Raw genomic sequence first — 17,435 nt, forward strand, 5'->3', positions numbered from 1 at the left:
TCCAGGTGTAGTCCTGGTGTAGTCCTGGTGTAGACCTGGTGTAGTCCTGGTGTAGACCTGGTGTAGTCCAGCTGTAGTCCAGCTGTAGTCCAGGTGTAGTCCAGCTGTAGTCCAGATGTAGTCCAGATGTAGTCCAGGTGTAGTCCAGCTGTAGTCCTGGTGTAGTCCAGCTGTAGTCCAGATGTAGTCCTGATGTAGTCCAGGTGTAGTCCAGCTGTAGTCTTGGTGTAGTCCTGGTGTAGTCCAGCTGTAGTCCAGATGTAGTCCAGGTGTAGTCCTGGTGTAGTCCTGGTGTAGTCCTGGTGTAGACCTGGTGTAGTCCAGATGTAGTCCTGGTGTAGTCATGGTGTTGTCCAGATGTTGTCCAGGTGTAGTTCTGGTGTAGTCCTGGTGTTGTCCTGGTGTTGTCCTGGTATAGTTCTGGTGTAGTCCTGGTGTAGACCTGGTGTAGTCCAGATGTAGTCCTGGTGTAGTCCTGGTGTTGTCCAGATGTTGTCCAGGTGTAGTTCTGGTGTAGTCCTGGTGTTGTCCTGGTGTAGTTCTGGTGTAGACCTGGTGTAGTCCTGGTGTAGACCTGGTGTAGTCCAGATGTAGTCCTGGTGTAGTCCTGGTGTAGTCCTGGTGTAGACCTGGTGCAGTCCAGGTGTAGTCCAGATGTAGTCCTGGTGTAGTCCAGATGTAGTCCTGGTGTAGTCCTGGTTTAGACCGGGTGTTGTCCAGGTTTAGTCCAGATGTAGTCCAGCTGTAGTCCAGCTTTAGTCCAGGTGTTGTCCTGGTGTAGTCCAGCTTCAGTCCAGGTGTAGTCCTGGTGTAGTCCTGGTGTAGACCTGGTGTAGTCCTGGTGTAGACCTGGTGTAGTCCAGCTGTAGTCCAGCTGTAGTCCAGGTGTAGTCCAGCTGTAGTCCAGATGTAGTCCAGGTGTAGTCCAGCTGTAGTCCTGGTGTAGTCCAGCTGTAGTCCAGATGTAGTCCAGATGTAGTCCAGGTGTAGTCCAGCTGTAGTCTTGGTGTAGTCCTGGTGTAGTCCAGCTGTAGTCCAGATGTAGTCCAGGTGTAGTCCTGGTGTAGTCCTGGTGTAGACCTGGTGTAGTCCAGATGTAGTCCTGGTGTAGTCATGGTGTTGTCCAGATGTTGTCCAGGTGTAGTTCTGGTGTAGTCCTGGTGTTGTCCTGGTGTTGTCCTGGTGTAGTTCTGGTGTAGACCTGGTGTAGTCCTGGTGTAGACCTGGTGTAGTCCAGATGTAGTCCTGGTGTAGTCCTGGTGTTGTCCAGATGTTGTCCAGGTGTAGTTCTGGTGTAGTCCTGGTGTTGTCCTGGTGTAGTTCTGATGTAGACCTGGTGTAGTCCTGGTGTAGACCTGGTGTAGTCCAGATGTAGTCCTGGTGTAGTCCTGGTGTAGTCCTGGTGTAGACCTGGTGCAGTCCAGGTGTAGTCCAGATGTAGTCCTGGTGTAGTCCAGATGTAGTCCTGGTGTAGTCCTGGTTTAGACCGGGTGTTGTCCAGGTTTAGTCCAGATGTAGTCCAGCTGTAGTCCAGCTTTAGTCCAGGTGTTGTCCTGGTGTAGTCCAGCTTCAGTCCAGGTGTAGTCCTGGTGTAGTCCAGCTGTAGTCCAGATGTAGTCCAGATGTAGTCCAGATGTAGTCCAGCTGTAGTCCTGATGTAGTCCAGCTGTAGTACAGATGTAGTCCAGGTGTAGTCCAGCTGTAGTCTTGGTGTAGTCCTGGTGTAGTCCAGCTGTAGTCCAGATGTAGTCCAGGTGTAGTACAGGTGTAGTACAGGTGTAGTCCAGGCATAGACCTGGTGTAGTCCTGGTGTAGACCTGGTGTAGTCCAGATGTAGTCCAGCTGTAGTCCTGGTGTAGTCCAGCTGTAGTCCAGATGTAGTCCAGATGTAGTCCAGGTGTAGTCCAGCTGTAGTCATGGTGTAGTCCAGCTGTAGTCCAGATGTAGTCCAGGTGTAGTACAGGTGTAGTCCAGGCGTAGACCTGGTGTAGTAGATCAGAGATGCCGATATTAGCAAAGAGCACATGAACAACCCGCTGCAGCCGTACAGAAGCAATTATAAAGACATATCCCAGCAGCTTGTTTATAATTTGCTTGAGTTCAGATGCAGAAATGGCTTTGGATGCGGCTAATGAGAATCAGAACTACAGCCGTGTTGGCAGGTCATGAAGCGCTTATGGATGGGGTTAATTGGGCGATTAGAGAAATATCCTATAGCTGTGATGAAGGAGATGCAAATGGAGTTCATGCTCTCTTTAGATGTCAGTAGATGTGCTGCTTTGATCATTGGCATAGAAGCATCTTTATAGACTTGTTTTCATCGTGGACTTTTGAAAGGATTTGCTCTAGAGCTAACCAGAAAACGGATGGATTCATCACATTTTTATCAGTAAAGTTGTAGTCAATTATTATCAGCTATAATGAATTGTTGAAATAATTAAATGCTTTGAAAGTCTTTACTTCCTAAACTAAGGTCCAGGTGCAAGAAAAAAGTGATTTATGATGCTCAATTGCCCTTTTTTGCGCTTTTAACCATGTTGTTATATTGTACCCGAATAAAAAACACATACCTGAAGTAGTATTCAGCTTCATTCATGCTCATTTCAGTAATCCTGTTACATGCTCGTCCTTTCTGCGCGTCGGAAAACACACAATTCCCCAGATATGTGGCGTTGTAGGTAGCGATTTGGAGGTCTATGCTGTTCTAAGTTTATAAATTATTGCCTGACTCTTCCGTTCTGAGCATTGCTTATGTCATATCACATGTAAAACAACTGCTCGCTTACATTAGCATATCGTGGCAAGCTGGTGCTAGCTTTTGCTTATTTCCACATGGAAATTCCTTCTGCAGCCAGTAAACAGAGTACTGCTAATCCTGATGGGGGGGGGGGACCGTTTGCATCATACATCGTAAAAGTACCATTCAGTCCCTAACACTTTGCCTGTTCCTGTCGTTGCAGATGGGCCTCCAGCGCTGGTGGGAGCAGGAGATCCCGGTGGACGGACCAATCAACAAAGGAGAGCTCATGACACACAACCTGACGGAGCTGATCAAACCAGAGTCCTACGAGGTCCGGCTCACCCCCATCACACGCTTCGGAGAGGGCGACTCCACCATACGCATCGTCACCTACAGCGGTCAGTGTCTGCTCGGAGCTTCTGTGGCGTGTCTTGAGACGTTTTTCAAAGGTTTCAAATGAACGTACCTTGCAAAAAGATCCGTATACGTTGAAGGTGGAGGAAAGTCTGAGAAACTAGAGCGGATGGATGAGGGATAATGTGTTGAAAACGGACTGGGAGTGGTTCTGAAAAGGAACATTGCCCCATTGACCTCATGAAATCAGTAAATGACAAATCATCAACTGCAAAAAAACAACAACGACATATGGCGCACACCCCACCAGAACATGGACATAGTGGACCTTTAAAACATAATCATTACTTTTATAATTGCAATCAAAATTACCTTGATTTCACTTAGAAATGCCACTAAACATAGCTACAAAAGTAAACTACTAAAAAACAACTGTAATGCATTCATGTCCTTTATTTACTCGTTCCCCGAAGCGCTGGGCACATGTGGACGGCAGGAATAAAACCTGTGGAATCTGGCTCAGGCTAATGCTCGCACATGTGGCCGCGCAGGTGGAAGAATTAAATCCACAGCTGCTAGCGCTATCTGTCGCTAATGTGCTAGCGCTATCCATCGCTAATGTGCTAGAGCTATCTGTGGCTAAAGATGTGCTTGTTATGCGCTGTTGGGCACTGGTGCGTTATGATCCAAACTCACACTGCAAATAAAACTCTGCAATCACAAGTATCGACCAATGAGATTCAGTTTTAATTCAAATATTCATCTACACCTGGTCAAATTGTGTCCGTCCAATTACATCCAAAGCGCACTATACAACTTTTCTCCATGCAGATGATATTGCAGTACCTTCAATAATCCACAGTATGGTATCAAACATATTTATTTTCATAGAGACGAGCAGGTCACAGTAAGAATGTGTGATTGAGCAATAAAAACAACTGTCATTTAATATCAAACGTCATTCTTGGCGTAAAAGATGACTAACTTTAAGATTTGAGTTCCCAAACTAGATCCAAGGTTTGTTGCACAAAATCCTTAGAAACAGGTCTGTGTAATGCCTCATTAATCCAAGTGTGTTCCATCCATCCATCCATCCATTTTCTACCGCTTGTTCCCTTTCGGGGTTGCGGGTGACTGGAGCCTATCCCAGTGACTTCGGGCCTTAGGCGGGGTACACCCTGGACAGTGGCCAACTTGTCGCAGGGCCAACACATAGACATAACAGACAGTTCACGCTCACATTCATTCACTAGGGCCAATTTAGAGTCACCAATTTTGCCTAACACATGCATGTCTTTGGACGGTGGGAGGAAGCCGGAGAGAACCCACGGTAACACGGGGAGAACATGCAGACTCCACCGCCTTTGCCACCGTGCACCCCTATGTGTGTTCCATTGAAGCAAAACATTCAGTTGTTTTTAGGCAAATAAGAGTCTAAATCTAACGTTAAGTTTAGATTTCTGGAAGTACGAGTGAGCAACTTACAAACAAACAAACAAACTCAGTTATAGCAAAACTCTAGTCGAAGCAAATCTCAGTTCCAAAGTGACACTATGAGTGAGGAAAACACATACGTTGATTGAGATTGACTTCGTAATTGTCATTCTTTTGCCCATTTAAAAAAGGGAGTGTCTGCAGAGCCGCGGCGCGCGGCCGAAACTGCCATGCTATCTTTGTGCCGGCCGCGCGCCGCGGCTCCTGAAACTGCGCCGCTATTTGACCGCGTTTTAGCGCCGTTTTAGACCGCGCCAGGTTAAGGTTAGGGTTAAGGTTAGGGTTAGGGTTAGGGATAAGGTTAGGGTTAAGGTTAGGGTTAGGGTTAAGGTTAGGGTTAGGGTTAGGGTTAAGGTTAAGGTTAGGGTTAGGGTTAGGGTTAAGGTTAGGGTTAAGGTTAGGGTTAAGGTTAGGGTTAGGGTTAGGGTTAAGGTTAGGGTTAAGGTTAGGGTTAAGGTTAAGGTTGAGGTTGAGGTTAAGGTTAAGGTTAAGGTTAGGGTTAAGGTTAAGGTTAAGGTTAGGGTTAAGGTTAAGGTTAGGGTTAAGGTTAGGGTTAAGGTTAAGGTTAGGGTTAAGGTTAGGGTTAAGGTTGAGGTTAGGGTTAAGGTTAGGGTTAAGGTTAGGGTTAGGGTTAGGGTTAGGGTTAGGGTTAGGGTTAAGGTTAAGGTTAGGGTTAAGGTTAGGGTTAAGGTTGAGGTTAGGGTTAGGGTTAAGATTAGGGTTAGGGTTAAGGTTAGGGTTAGGGTTAAGGTTACGGTTAGGGTTAAGGTTAGGGTTAAGGTTAAGGTTAAGATTAGGCTTAGGGTTAGGGTTAGCCATGAGGCTATAACGGCCTATAAGGGAAATGCCGCGGTCCCTGAAACTGCGCTGCAATTTGACCGCGCCGCGGCTCTCCAGCCACAGCCTTGAAAAAAAGTTATATTTGGTTTTGAAATGTGAATTGCTTTGTCAAATCTAGTTTAATCGCTCTGAAACTCATGGACCCAACCAATACCAGAAAAGTTGTGCATCTTCAACACTAAAACGTGCTTCAAAAGTACAAATTTCATCAAATATTTCATACGTTAGCTCGAGTCGTTTTGAAAATGTTTCTCTTTCTCGAGTAACATTCTGAACCACTTCCACGTACGTACATATATTGATCTAATCCCACCCTCGCTGGTCTGTTCGCTCTTGATAAAAGGTCACTAAAGCTGCAGCTTCACACTGTTGCATCACCTCCTCTTTGTCCGAATGAGCCGCGACAGAGACCACACATTAGTTACCGTTGACCTTCTCGCTTCAGTCGGGCTGCGGTGGACTCACTCGGAGCTAGCTAGCGTGTTGTCTCTGATGTCGTCCAATCAACCGTGACTCGAGCGTCAGTTTTCCTTTAAAGATGACAGAAGCGTTCAGCTGTGATTCACTTTGAGTCATCGCCCTCAGGAACGTGTGTGTGTATTTTCCTCTGAAGGATGTGACCAGTGTACTGAATAGTTTTCCCTTTGGTCAAATATCAACTGAAAACAAACAAATGGTTGTGCCCAGAAGGGTTTGTTGGATAGACAAATGTTGGCGCTTGGATCTCGGCCGGTGGAGACACTGGTGGATGATGGGGAAGAGGAGATGGAGAGGCTGAGAAGGCTGATGTTCTGCTGCTGCTGTGGAGATGGGGCAGAGGAGTTGTATTTTGTTTCATTCACAAATGTCTTGTTTTCAAATTTTGTGAAGTGAAGCGAGCCACGCTGAGACACATGAGGCTCAAACATAATAAAAAAGGGCTTTGGCTTTAACGTGGAAAAATTTGCCCATATTCATCCAATAATAAGCTGCACAGGTAAATGTGTGTTTATAAAACAGGGGAGATTAAAAATATACCCTGGGCATCTCAGCTATTCTTCTCCTGAAGTGAAAACACATGTCTGTGCATGTGGAGCAGGTTGTGCACATGTGGAGCCGGTTGTGCACATGTGGGGCAGGTTGTACATATGTGGGGCAGGTTGTGCATATGTGGAGCAGGTTGTGCACATGTGGGACAAGTTGTATATATATTTGGAGCAGGTTTTGCACATGTAGAGCAGGTTGTGCACATGTGGGGCAGTTTGTGCATATGTGGAGCGGGTTGTGCACATGTGGGACAGGTTGTACATGTGTGGAGCAGATTGTGCACATGTGGAACAGGTTGTGCACATGTGGAGCAGGTTGTGCACATGTGGAGCAGGTTGCGCATATGTGGAGCAGGTTGTGCACATATGGGGCAGGTTGTACATATGTGGAGCAGGTTGTGCACATGTGGAGCAGGTTGTGCACATGTGGGACAGGTTGTACTTATGTGGAGCAGGTTGTGCACATGTGGAGCAGGTTGTGCACATGTGGGGCAGGTGTTTTACACATGTGGAGCAGGTTGTGCACATGTAGGGCAGGTTGTACATATGTGAAGCAGGTTGTGCACATGTGGAGCAGGTTGTGCACATGTGGGACAGGTTGTACTTATGTGGAGCAGGTTGTGCACATGTGGAGCAGGTTGTGCACATGTGGGGCAGGTTGTACACATGTGGGGTAGGTTGTGCACATGTGGGGCAGGTTGTACATATGTGGGGCAGGTTGTAAACATGTGGAGCAGGTTGTGCACATATGGGGCAGGTTGTGCACATGTGGGGCAGGTGTTTTACACATGTGGAGCAGGTTGTACATATGTGGGGCAGGTTGTGCACATGTGGGGCAGGTTGTACACATGTGGGGCAGGTTGTGCACATGTGGGGCAGGTTGTACACATGTGGGGCAGGTTGTGCACATGTGGGGCAGGTTGTGCACATGTGGGGCAGGTTGTACACATGTGGGGCAGGTTGTACACATGTGGGGCAGGTTGTGCACATGTGGGGCAGGTTGTACGCATGTGGGGCAGGTTGTGCACATGTGGGGCAGGTTGTACACATGTGGGGCAGGTTGTACACATGTGGGGCAGGTTGTGCACATGTGGGACAGGTTGTGCACATGTGGGGCAGGTTGTGCACATGTGGGGCAGGTTGTACACATGTGGGGCAGGTTGTACACATGTGGGGCAGGTTGTACACATGTGGGGCAGGTTGTGCACATATGGGGACAAATAAACGCTAAATGCATCATACAGGCTGGTGTCTTGTCGGTATTCCTCACTGCCAAATAGGCTAATCACGCTGTTTACACCTCAGTCAGATTTTCATAATTCATCTGATTTATTTCTACTTTTCATCAAGCCTTCTTGTAGTGGATGCAGTGCCAGCTCACGGCATCACAAGCAGCTCTGAACAGCCTCCAGACCCCACCGTCTGCTGCCTCCTGTGGGTTCTCTCGACTGGCAGGCCCGTCTCAGAGACTCAAAGTGGCACGTGTCTTTCCACGCGGGACCAGCGAGCGGAGCTGTACCTGGGACGAACATTCTCCGAAAACAAAGCATCTGTTTTCGGTCAGACGTGCGTGGGCGAATCTTGCTCGACTGCTGCAGTGGTGAATTATTCAGGTTTACCGCAGCTCGGAAAGAGAAGCGGGGGGGGAGCGAGAACAAGACGGGGAACAGAAGGGATAGAAGAGGAAAGTGGGGGGAGAAAAAGGATTAGGAAAGGAGAGAGAGAGAGAGAGGGAGCAGGGAAACGAAGAGAGGCTAAGGGAAAGCAGTGGATGAGACACGTTACAAGACAGAGGAGAGAGTTGTGTCGTTTAGTTGTGATTTCTTCAGGACACGATGGCACTCGATAGATTTGAATGCACGCCAGGAAATGCAAATTGTCGTCCAACACCAATTTAAACTGGATTTACAAAATGCATCTAGAAAAAACTACAGGAACTACGTAAAAGTGTTACTCGGGTGTCTTGGTTTGGATCTCACATTATTCCTCAGAGAACTCGGAGTGCGCTAAGAGACTCGGTTCAGGTCTGCGGTCAGAGCGCTCTTGTCCCAGTCCGCCGCACGCCAAAAAGCATTATTAGGTGTCGAGAGCGAGCTGTCCGCGGGCATCTTGTAATTTAGCATTAGTGATAAAACTTGTCGTATAACCGTACTTTTGGCAAACGTGCTGTAGATACGCAACAACTCATCTACATCCAGCGGTGATTTTCAGACAACTGTGATACTCACAAATTATTTTTACGATTATGGATGTCTCGTCGCGTTATTAGGCTAGACACATTTACTCAAACCCATCTGGACATTCTTTTTTTTTTTACTAGCCAAAGCTGCTGCGAAGATTTCAACAAATAGCACTTTCTTTTGCGGTACATCAATTTCGCTGCACAACTTCCGATATGTAAATCCGCAGTCAAGTGTAAGTACTTTATCCAGCCACAGTCCAGGCTCCGGTTCTTCCCCCCCGGGGGCCGGTTGCCTGTCCCCGGGGCTCAGGCTGAACCTTCTCCTTTTCCACCGCTGCTCTGTCGAAACAGCGACTCTGACAGCTGCTCGCGGCTCCGCAAGTTGAGCAGAAAAAGAACTGTATCGCTCTTCGCTTGTTACGCAACGCAGCAGATGTGTCCCGGGACGTGGCACGCGCTAATCAACTGTAAATCCATCTACAGTTATCACTTTCTTAGATGCCGAGTCTGCTTTGTTACAGCAATTTTAGTGACTTGCAGAATTAAGGAAGTGTTTTGTTTTTTGTTTTTTCTGGGATTTTTAGCAACACTTTCACATTGTAGAGGAGTAGAATTATCAGACCTATTTCACGTTAATAAACTCAAAAAGGACTGAAATATTTAATTACAGTTGAATATATTACTATGAATAGGCGCTCATTATTACTCGTCTGGGCTTATTTTTCTAGGTCTTCCGTAGCTTAATTGGGGCTTTTTGGAATTTAGCTTTGTGACTTTTCTTGAAAATATGAAAAGCCTGCTCTCTATATTTCTCTTCATGTGGTCCATGTGTTTCCTTCTGCCTGGAAAGTCTCACTGAAAGTCTGTCCTTTTCTGATTCTGATTCTAAATAAAGTTCAGTTCAAAAGGGAGCGATTGACAAGTTGATTAGCCAATCAGAGACATTCACGGTCTGTCCGTATCAAAAAAAGAAGTAGAAAGAAAACTATATCACAGCGGACTGAAAAAATGCAGACTCTTTTAATCTGTTTATTTAATTCTTAACGTTGTTCTAAAAGTGACCGATGAGCTCCTTTGGTTCACACGTGTGACTGTGTATTCTGGACCCTTCATCTAATCTATGTCTTTTTGTACAATTTGTATCAATATTACCAACTAATCCATCTTTAAAATTTTATACAAATGATCTTTTAAGAAACCTCGCCCGTGTTGCCCTTACTCCGGTCACAATATACAGTATGTAGTACACAAGATATCAGAGAACACAAGAGAAATGTGTACGCTACTGCTGTAAGTTCTATTAAAAGGTCTAAAAAGATGTTGTTCTTAGCTAAGCAGAAAAGTATCTCATTTCGATGTTTGCCGTTAGCTTGTGCACTCACGTGTCGAGGGATGTTTCCACGCGGCGCTTCAACCCTTAAGATTTGATTCATTCTGCGTTTTCTGCCGAGCGGCGCGAAAATGCCTCCTTTTCATTTACTAAAACGGATCCTTCCCAGCGCATACGCCTATATTTGTCATGTTAATGTGAGCTGTATTTGAATATCCATAAAGCAGCAGTTCCATTAAGGTGCACAGCGAGCACTTTGCTCCCCGCCGCGCCAATCGCCATTTACACATCCTGAAACGGCCTTTTCTATAATACTTTCCCTCCAAATGCTGTCTCTTCTTTATTACGAACTTCAAACTTAATACCAATGTCATTAAGAGCAAAAATACAGAGGGTTGTCCTTTCCAATGCAACCTGAGAAACATCTACCACCAGTTTATAACGATCCATACTTCATACTACTTCTGCTTCTTACTGATATTGTGCCCACTTTTACTACACAATCATACTGACACTACTACGGCCTATTTGCACTATCAGCCTGATGTTTACACTGCGTCGTGTAAACAGCACGTGAGCATCGTGGATTTGCCCCGTGGAGAACAAATACGGATCTGTTGGTTCATTTATCTAGGAGTTATTTGTGCTCGGCTTGTATATTCCTTGCGCTTTTCAGGGTTTTTGTTCCCCCAGAATACCTGCCGTTTGCAATCTGCCAGACGAGCGTGAAAATGTGTGACTTAGAAACTTCATATAGCATGACACAATCTGAGGATCTCCAGGACGACCCACAGAACCAATGAGGGTTAGGGAAGTCGTGAAGGGACTGGGGACAGAGCGACAACGAACAACTACTGTAAGTGAAAGGAAAGTACAGTACTACAATAAACCTCTGCACCCACATTCTGGAAGGATAGAGAGACTGCAGGTGCTACTTACTATTAGTGCTTTGGCTATTCGTAAACCTATTATCACATCTCATTTTGTGTGGCAGAGTAGTTTGAGTCCATCTTCTTCTTCTTTGGTGTTACATTACCGCCACCTACTGTAGTTTTAGACTTTATTCTTTAGGCTTTATTCTTTAGATTGTATTATTTAGACTTTATTCTTGTTAGGCCCGAGCGCCACAAGCTGGCGAGAGGCCTATTAATCTCGTAAGGCCGTGCGAAGCACGGCTGCGAAAGTGCGCACGTAGTGCGCACTAAATCGAGCGCGAAGCGCTCGCCCACTTCCAAACACTCACTAACGCACTCCTCCACTCATGCACGCCCCGTGCATACTAATTAGTTGTAGGAAAATGGAACATTACCGTTGTAAACGGGCGAAGCCCGTGCAAAAGTTCGCACTAAACGAGCACTTTACATTGGGATGACGACCGCTTCGCGGTCGTCATCCCCATATAAAGCACTCATTTGCGCTAAGTAGCTCACGAATACGTTCCCCATCTCTTGCATGTTCCGTGCATATAAGCATGTAAGGCAAAAATTGAACATTATTACTGTATAGAGGGCCAAAAACACAAAGTGGGCGGAGCCCACTCAAAATTATCGAAAGTACCCGTCAGTGACCAGGGACCCACACCATGAGGTAGGAAAGCGCGAGCGCTTTCCGAAAATGTATAGTTTATGATATTTGAAAAATGGGAATCATTGTTTTCGCATCGGAATATTATTCTTTCTTTCTTTCTTTCTTCTTCTTCTTCTTCTTCTCGGGACCAACCCCCCTATTTTTCACCCAGTGAACATTGACGAAAAGTCACAAAAATTTGCACGCCTCTAAAAATCGTGCCTCTCTACATTCTGGCTATTTCCCTTTTCTAAAATAAAAAAAATTGGCGCGTCAGCGCCACCAAATGTACCAAAAATGCATTGAGAGATGGGAAATGACCCCAAAAAAATCTGATCGTAGAATCATGAAATTTGGCGCAGAGGTAGATGGTGACAAGAGAAGTAAAAAATATTATTACGGCAATGCCGTCCGCCCAACCAAATGTCGGCCATATTGCTTCAAAAATGGCTAAACATGACTTCGGAGTTTTTCCAAACGTCGTACTTTTACGAACTCCTCCCAGGGCGTTGGCCCTAAAAAGCTGAAATTTGGTGAAAATGCTACTGAGGAGTGGGACATCAAAAGTTATCCAAATTACATTGATACCTCTCACGGTCTCTGAGCGGCGAAGCCGCAAACTGTAGCTAGAATTTCAGAAATCTCCCATATTTAAAATTTCTGCCGTTTGCGCAGATAAAGTCCGAATTGCGTCAAATTAGAATCAGTTGTTAAACTCTTTGCCCTAAACCTACTTGAAGTGAAATAAATTCATTTGGCGCCACAGCGCCCCCTACAGATTTTATATGGAGGTTAAATGTTTAGTTTTGCGAAATTATATGAAATTTGACACACAACTCAATTTTAGCATCCCCATCAAAAAAGTCAATGACTCATGTCATAATTGTTATGGCGTTGCCGTAACGATGACCGAAACCTTTCATGTTTACACTTTAGACTTTCACAAACTCCTCCCAGGGCGTCAGCCCTATTAACCTGAAATTTGGTGAGACTCATCTTCAAGACCATCAAAAGTTATCCACATTTTCATTCAAAGAGTCACGGTGTCTGTGCGGCAAAGCCGCACATTTTGCCAAGAATTCAAAATAAAATAGCTTTTTGATGGTAAAACAAAGGGGAGAAGATGTGACAGCGTCACAGATTCAGCAGTAGGCGTAATAAAAGGACAATTGGGGCTCCTCTTGCGGCGTGGCGGCGGCGTGGCGGCGGCGTGGCGAGGGCCGATCATTGCCGCTTGCGGCTATATTTGTTGTTGTTGTTGTGTTGCTTTTAATGGCGGTCGGCAGCCAAATGATAAGGTACATTTACCGCCACCTACTGTAGTTGTACGTCTTCAAGGTATGTGTTTTACAGTATACCCTAAAAAGTAAATACAAATAAACAATAATAAATAGGAGAGAGAGAAAGATACTTTATTCTTTAGACTTTCTTCTTTCTTCTTCTTTGGTGTTTTATGGCAGTTGGTATCCAAGTGCCACACCACCGCCACCGCCAGACTTAAAATTTAATTATACACACGTAGATCTAAAATAGCTTATAAAAGGTTGTTCACTATGTAAACACAATGTAGACAACCATTGTCTCCATGGAGATGTCATTGCTATGCCTGGAATGTCCCACAGAATGACATTAAACTATTGCACATTTATACAATTACAGGTGAAAACACATTCTTTCCAAACATCAGTTACATCATCGTCATTGTGCAAACCTCTGTTCATTAAAACATCCTTTACCAACAGAATCTGTAAGTAGCATCACTGCAGTAAACATTTCCAGTTCCAGGATGTGTTTTTCGACAGCGGCGTCACCATGGTGAGCGTTGCAATGCACATAAAGCCTCTTTTCCGTGAGCTGTTGCGTGAAGACAGAAGCGACTGTGGAGTCCCAGCAGCAGGATGAAGGATGGCAGGTGTCAGCAGGCGGAGAAGAACCTCTTTACTTTACTTTACTTTCTGCTGCGGTGACAAACTCTGCATCTGCTCCAGGACACAACACTCACACTGCAGCAGAGGAATCGCTGCCGGAGGTTAAAGGGCTTGAAATCAGAAGGTCATGGGGCTGTAGTCGACCCACGCATCGGTTTGATGACCAGAAGAGATGTGTCGAAGACCGTCAAACCACGTATCTGACCCAAAGTGCACAAGGTCACTGAAGTTCACTCAATTACAACTAGTGAACAGTGTGTTTATTGGTAAAAAGGCGGATCAAACTGACAATTCACTCCCAAAGTTTTCAGGCGAACCGTTTCTTCCTAATTTGAAGGATTTTCTGAGACTTTTCCCATTCAAAAAATTTTATATTTGAGGAGCGTTTACGCAGTTGAAACCGAGGAATAGCTTGTGAACTTTAATAATCAGCAAGGGGTACGAGTCTTATTGCACTGAAAAGAACCTCATTGCCATAACGCCTTGTTCCAATCACAAACAATCAGCCTTACAAACCTAAAATTATAGGCTTTCTAGCGTGTTATTTTATCCAGTGGCGACAAAACGGCTCAAACCTGATCAAAGTCTTTTTTTTAACTGTCATTATACCTTTATTGCAGTGTGCAGTCGATGTAGACACAGGATTTACTGTGTCTCGCGTAGCCCCAGACAACCCCTCGGTACACTCGTAAAACACAGCTCCTCAGTCATTTTACATTTTTACGCCGCTTACTGTGACTCGTAGTATAAAAGATGCTCGCCATAAAACGCGACACTGCTTTTAGCTGCATTAAAAACAGCTTTATGCGCTTGCCGGATGCAAACGCCAAGATGTCAGCGCGCTATTATTCAAAGAGCAGAATAATCCTTGTTAGAGAATCTGTGTAGTCACTCGACGTGTTTACCCCGAGTGTTTCTTTACATAAATACGCTTAAAAATACTTTGACAGCGATGCCATGGCAAATATTTAGCCTTTGTTTGTTGTTGTTGTTTGTGTCCGTTTGGCATCGTTTGGCATTTATCCGAGCAGAAAGCCTTTTCGCGCGCAGCTGTGTCGGACGGTGACGCAAGAGCAGGGAAACGTTTGCTGATTCTTTGTCCGTGAGATGTTCAAGAGCCTCCGTGAGTACATTTGTGAGGCCCAGTTCTTTGTACTTGGAGCAGGACGCAGGATGAGTGGTGGCAGGATAAGCTTAATAATAAATTCCAACTCTACATAATGTCAAACGGTTTGTAGCATTGTGTCATCTCGTGGTTTTGGTCGTGTTTTGGTCGTGGTTTTGGTCGTGGTTTTGGTCGTGGTTTTGGTCGTGTTTTGGTCGTGGTTTTGGTCGTGGTTTTGGTCGTGGTTTTGGTCGTGTTTTGGTCGTGGTTTTGGTCGTGGTTTTGGTCGTGGTTTTGGTCGTGGTTTTGGTCATGGTATTCCTTCTTGCACTGTACACTGTAGGTACAAGTATATGTGGCTATGTGCAAAACTTAGCTTCAACTCAATTTCGAGAAAACCCAAGAAAATGAGTTTTGCGCTGCAGTGTTCGACCACGGCGTCATCGACAATATCGCAGTCGACGCAGTTCAACGCTTCAGATATCTTGGACTGGCAATTCAGAATCTGAACTAGATCCAGGAAGACCCAGGACACGCTGGAGGAACTATGTCTCTCGGCTGGCCTGGGAACGCCTCGTGATCCCCCCCGGAGGAGTTGGAAGAAGTGTCTGGGAGAGGGAGGTCTGGGAGTCCCTGCTTAGACTGCTGCCCCCGCGACCCGGGCCCCGGATAAGCAGAAGAAGATGGATGGAACTAGATCCGTAGGAGTTGTGGTTCTGATGGATAAGAGCTCTTCACGGACACACAATTTACGAACAAAAACAGACAAAACAAAGAGCACCGAAACACCGAGGCAGCCTTCAGCGACGCCATCTTGTATTGACAATGGACTCAGCTCGGACACGCACACAATGGACGTTCAAAAAAGTGCAACCGAAGGCTATCGATCTGTAAGTGGAAAGTTAGAAGGACGTAGGATCTACTGCTCAGGTTATACACCGGCCTGTTCTTCTGTACCGTTCATCCTTTTTTCTGACACTGCTCACGAACAAAAATAATCGGAACTGCAACAAAAATGATTGGACGTGCTACTCCCGGCTTCTCACAGATATTGTCCACATAACAGGCATTGTACGGACGATAACAGAGGACCGCCCTCATTCACTCTCAGATGCATCAGAGCAACGTTAAAAATCAGCCTATGATGTATTATTTGTTTTTCTACTAGACTTCAAACATGCTCTTGAGTATCTTTTGTTTGGCACCGCTGTTTCCCATGGGCCTTTTCATCTCCCGGTCTTGAAACGCAGTTGTCCTGATCGTGATTAGATGGGAGAAATTCCGGCGATGATTTATGGAGATAAAAATCAGCAGAGAAAATTCTCAGAGCCGCGTCACAGTCGGTTTTTGAGGAGATTCAGAACAGAGTGTTTTTGATGCTCAGAGGGGAGAGCACTTTCTAACCAGGATTCATAAAACTCGAGTGATGCAGCTTAATGCTACTCCAGGTGTGTTTTTGATGAGGGAACAATGTTAGAACATGGTTAAAAGCTCAAAAAAGTCATAATACGTCCATAATACATGTCCTTTAACACTCTGAACACACTGTAAACGTTCCCATGTTCCAGTTGATTGTGCACTTGAATTATGTCATCAACTGTGAAGACACATTTCCTCATGAGGACAATAAAGTAACTCATGTATTATAGGATTAGCAGCAAAGGTCAGAACAGTGGTTGTATTTGTTGCTGCTGTAGTTTCACTCTGAACTGACTTCCACACATTTAATGATCTGAAAAGGCTCTTGAGACGTTCAAATACTTCATGCTGATTGGTCGAAGCGGTGCGACAGCAAAACATCTCAGAGCAAGCTTTTGTTAAAGAAGATGCAGTTCAGAGAAAAGCTTCTTTCCCGTCAACAAATGTACACAAAGCCCCCCTGCTGTTTAAAAAATAAAAAATGAAGATAGTACGTCCGTCTGCGCCGCCATGTTTGTTTAGGTTCATTTGGGGTGTAAAATTAAGCTTTCCATAACTTAAAATATCCCAAATCAATGTACAAATTAAAAGTAATTGATTCAACTTGAAAAAAATGAATACACATTTTTCTGAGGCTCAGAGGAGGAGCAGAGAAGAAGAACCTTGTAAACAGGATAAAGTAAACCTGTGAATAAAGTTGATGACAGTTCCGAGTATGTTTGTGATGAAGGAACATTATTCACAGCACAGTAAAAAAACAGTACATTTTGCATAGTATGTGCCCTTTAAGTATAATTGATTATCAGCCATAAACAAATCCAATCAAAACCTCATACAGAGTTTAATGTATTACTTTATATATTCCAAAGTCAACCTCTACAACACAAAATATGAACCACTTTTGTATGCTCTTAAATGTACAGTATAATTGCAAGAGAGGCCAATACTTTGTCCCTTAACTGCATGTAATATCTCAAGAAACTGAATCAAATATAGCGCTAAAGTTAACATTTGCAAACCATCAAATGCCTTTTTGGACCAATAAACCCCGACACAGAAGGCTATAAATTCTAAAAAGCCACTTTAATAATGTCTAAATGTGAGCTGGTGCAGTTTGTCCAGTACAACACGCTCGTGGCAGACGCCCAAAGCCACTAAACATGATGGATGACAGCGAACGGGCGAGGATTATACCCGAAAAAAACACACACAAAACACAGAGAGAAAAAGAACGAGCTCGAGCCGCCGCTGTCGTCTGAGGAGCACTTGGCTTTGGTCTCCGCATTGTGCGTCGCTTTGTAACTCGGCCCCGGGGCCAAAAAACGCGGGAATCCTGCCAGCAACGCCATAACGCAACCTCCGCCCGCTCGTCCTCTGGCAGCCAATGACCTCCGTCCGTTTGGATCAGGTGGAGGCAGTTTGGAAGCGAGCCGTCGCACATCGAGCACCGGC

The 17,435-nt window shown here is 45.2% G+C and overlaps 1 protein-coding gene across 1 annotated transcript in view; it reads left to right on the forward strand.

Moving 5' to 3' along the window:
• Positions 1–17,435, forward strand: part of mdga2a (MAM domain containing glycosylphosphatidylinositol anchor 2a) — a 338,648-nt gene that overhangs the window by 266,898 nt on the left and 54,315 nt on the right. Inside the window, exon 12 of the mRNA XM_072449239.1 lies at positions 2,961–3,138. Within this exon, the coding sequence (XP_072305340.1) occupies positions 2,961–3,138 (178 nt within the window). The remainder of the gene's footprint in view (positions 1–2,960; positions 3,139–17,435) is intronic.

The sequence above is a fragment of the Eucyclogobius newberryi genome, unplaced genomic scaffold (assembly GCF_026437365.1).
Source record: "Eucyclogobius newberryi isolate DKJ021-1_F unplaced genomic scaffold, fEucNew1.0.hap1 SCAF_1, whole genome shotgun sequence".
In the NCBI taxonomy this organism is placed as follows: Eukaryota; Metazoa; Chordata; class Actinopteri; order Gobiiformes; family Gobiidae; genus Eucyclogobius; species Eucyclogobius newberryi.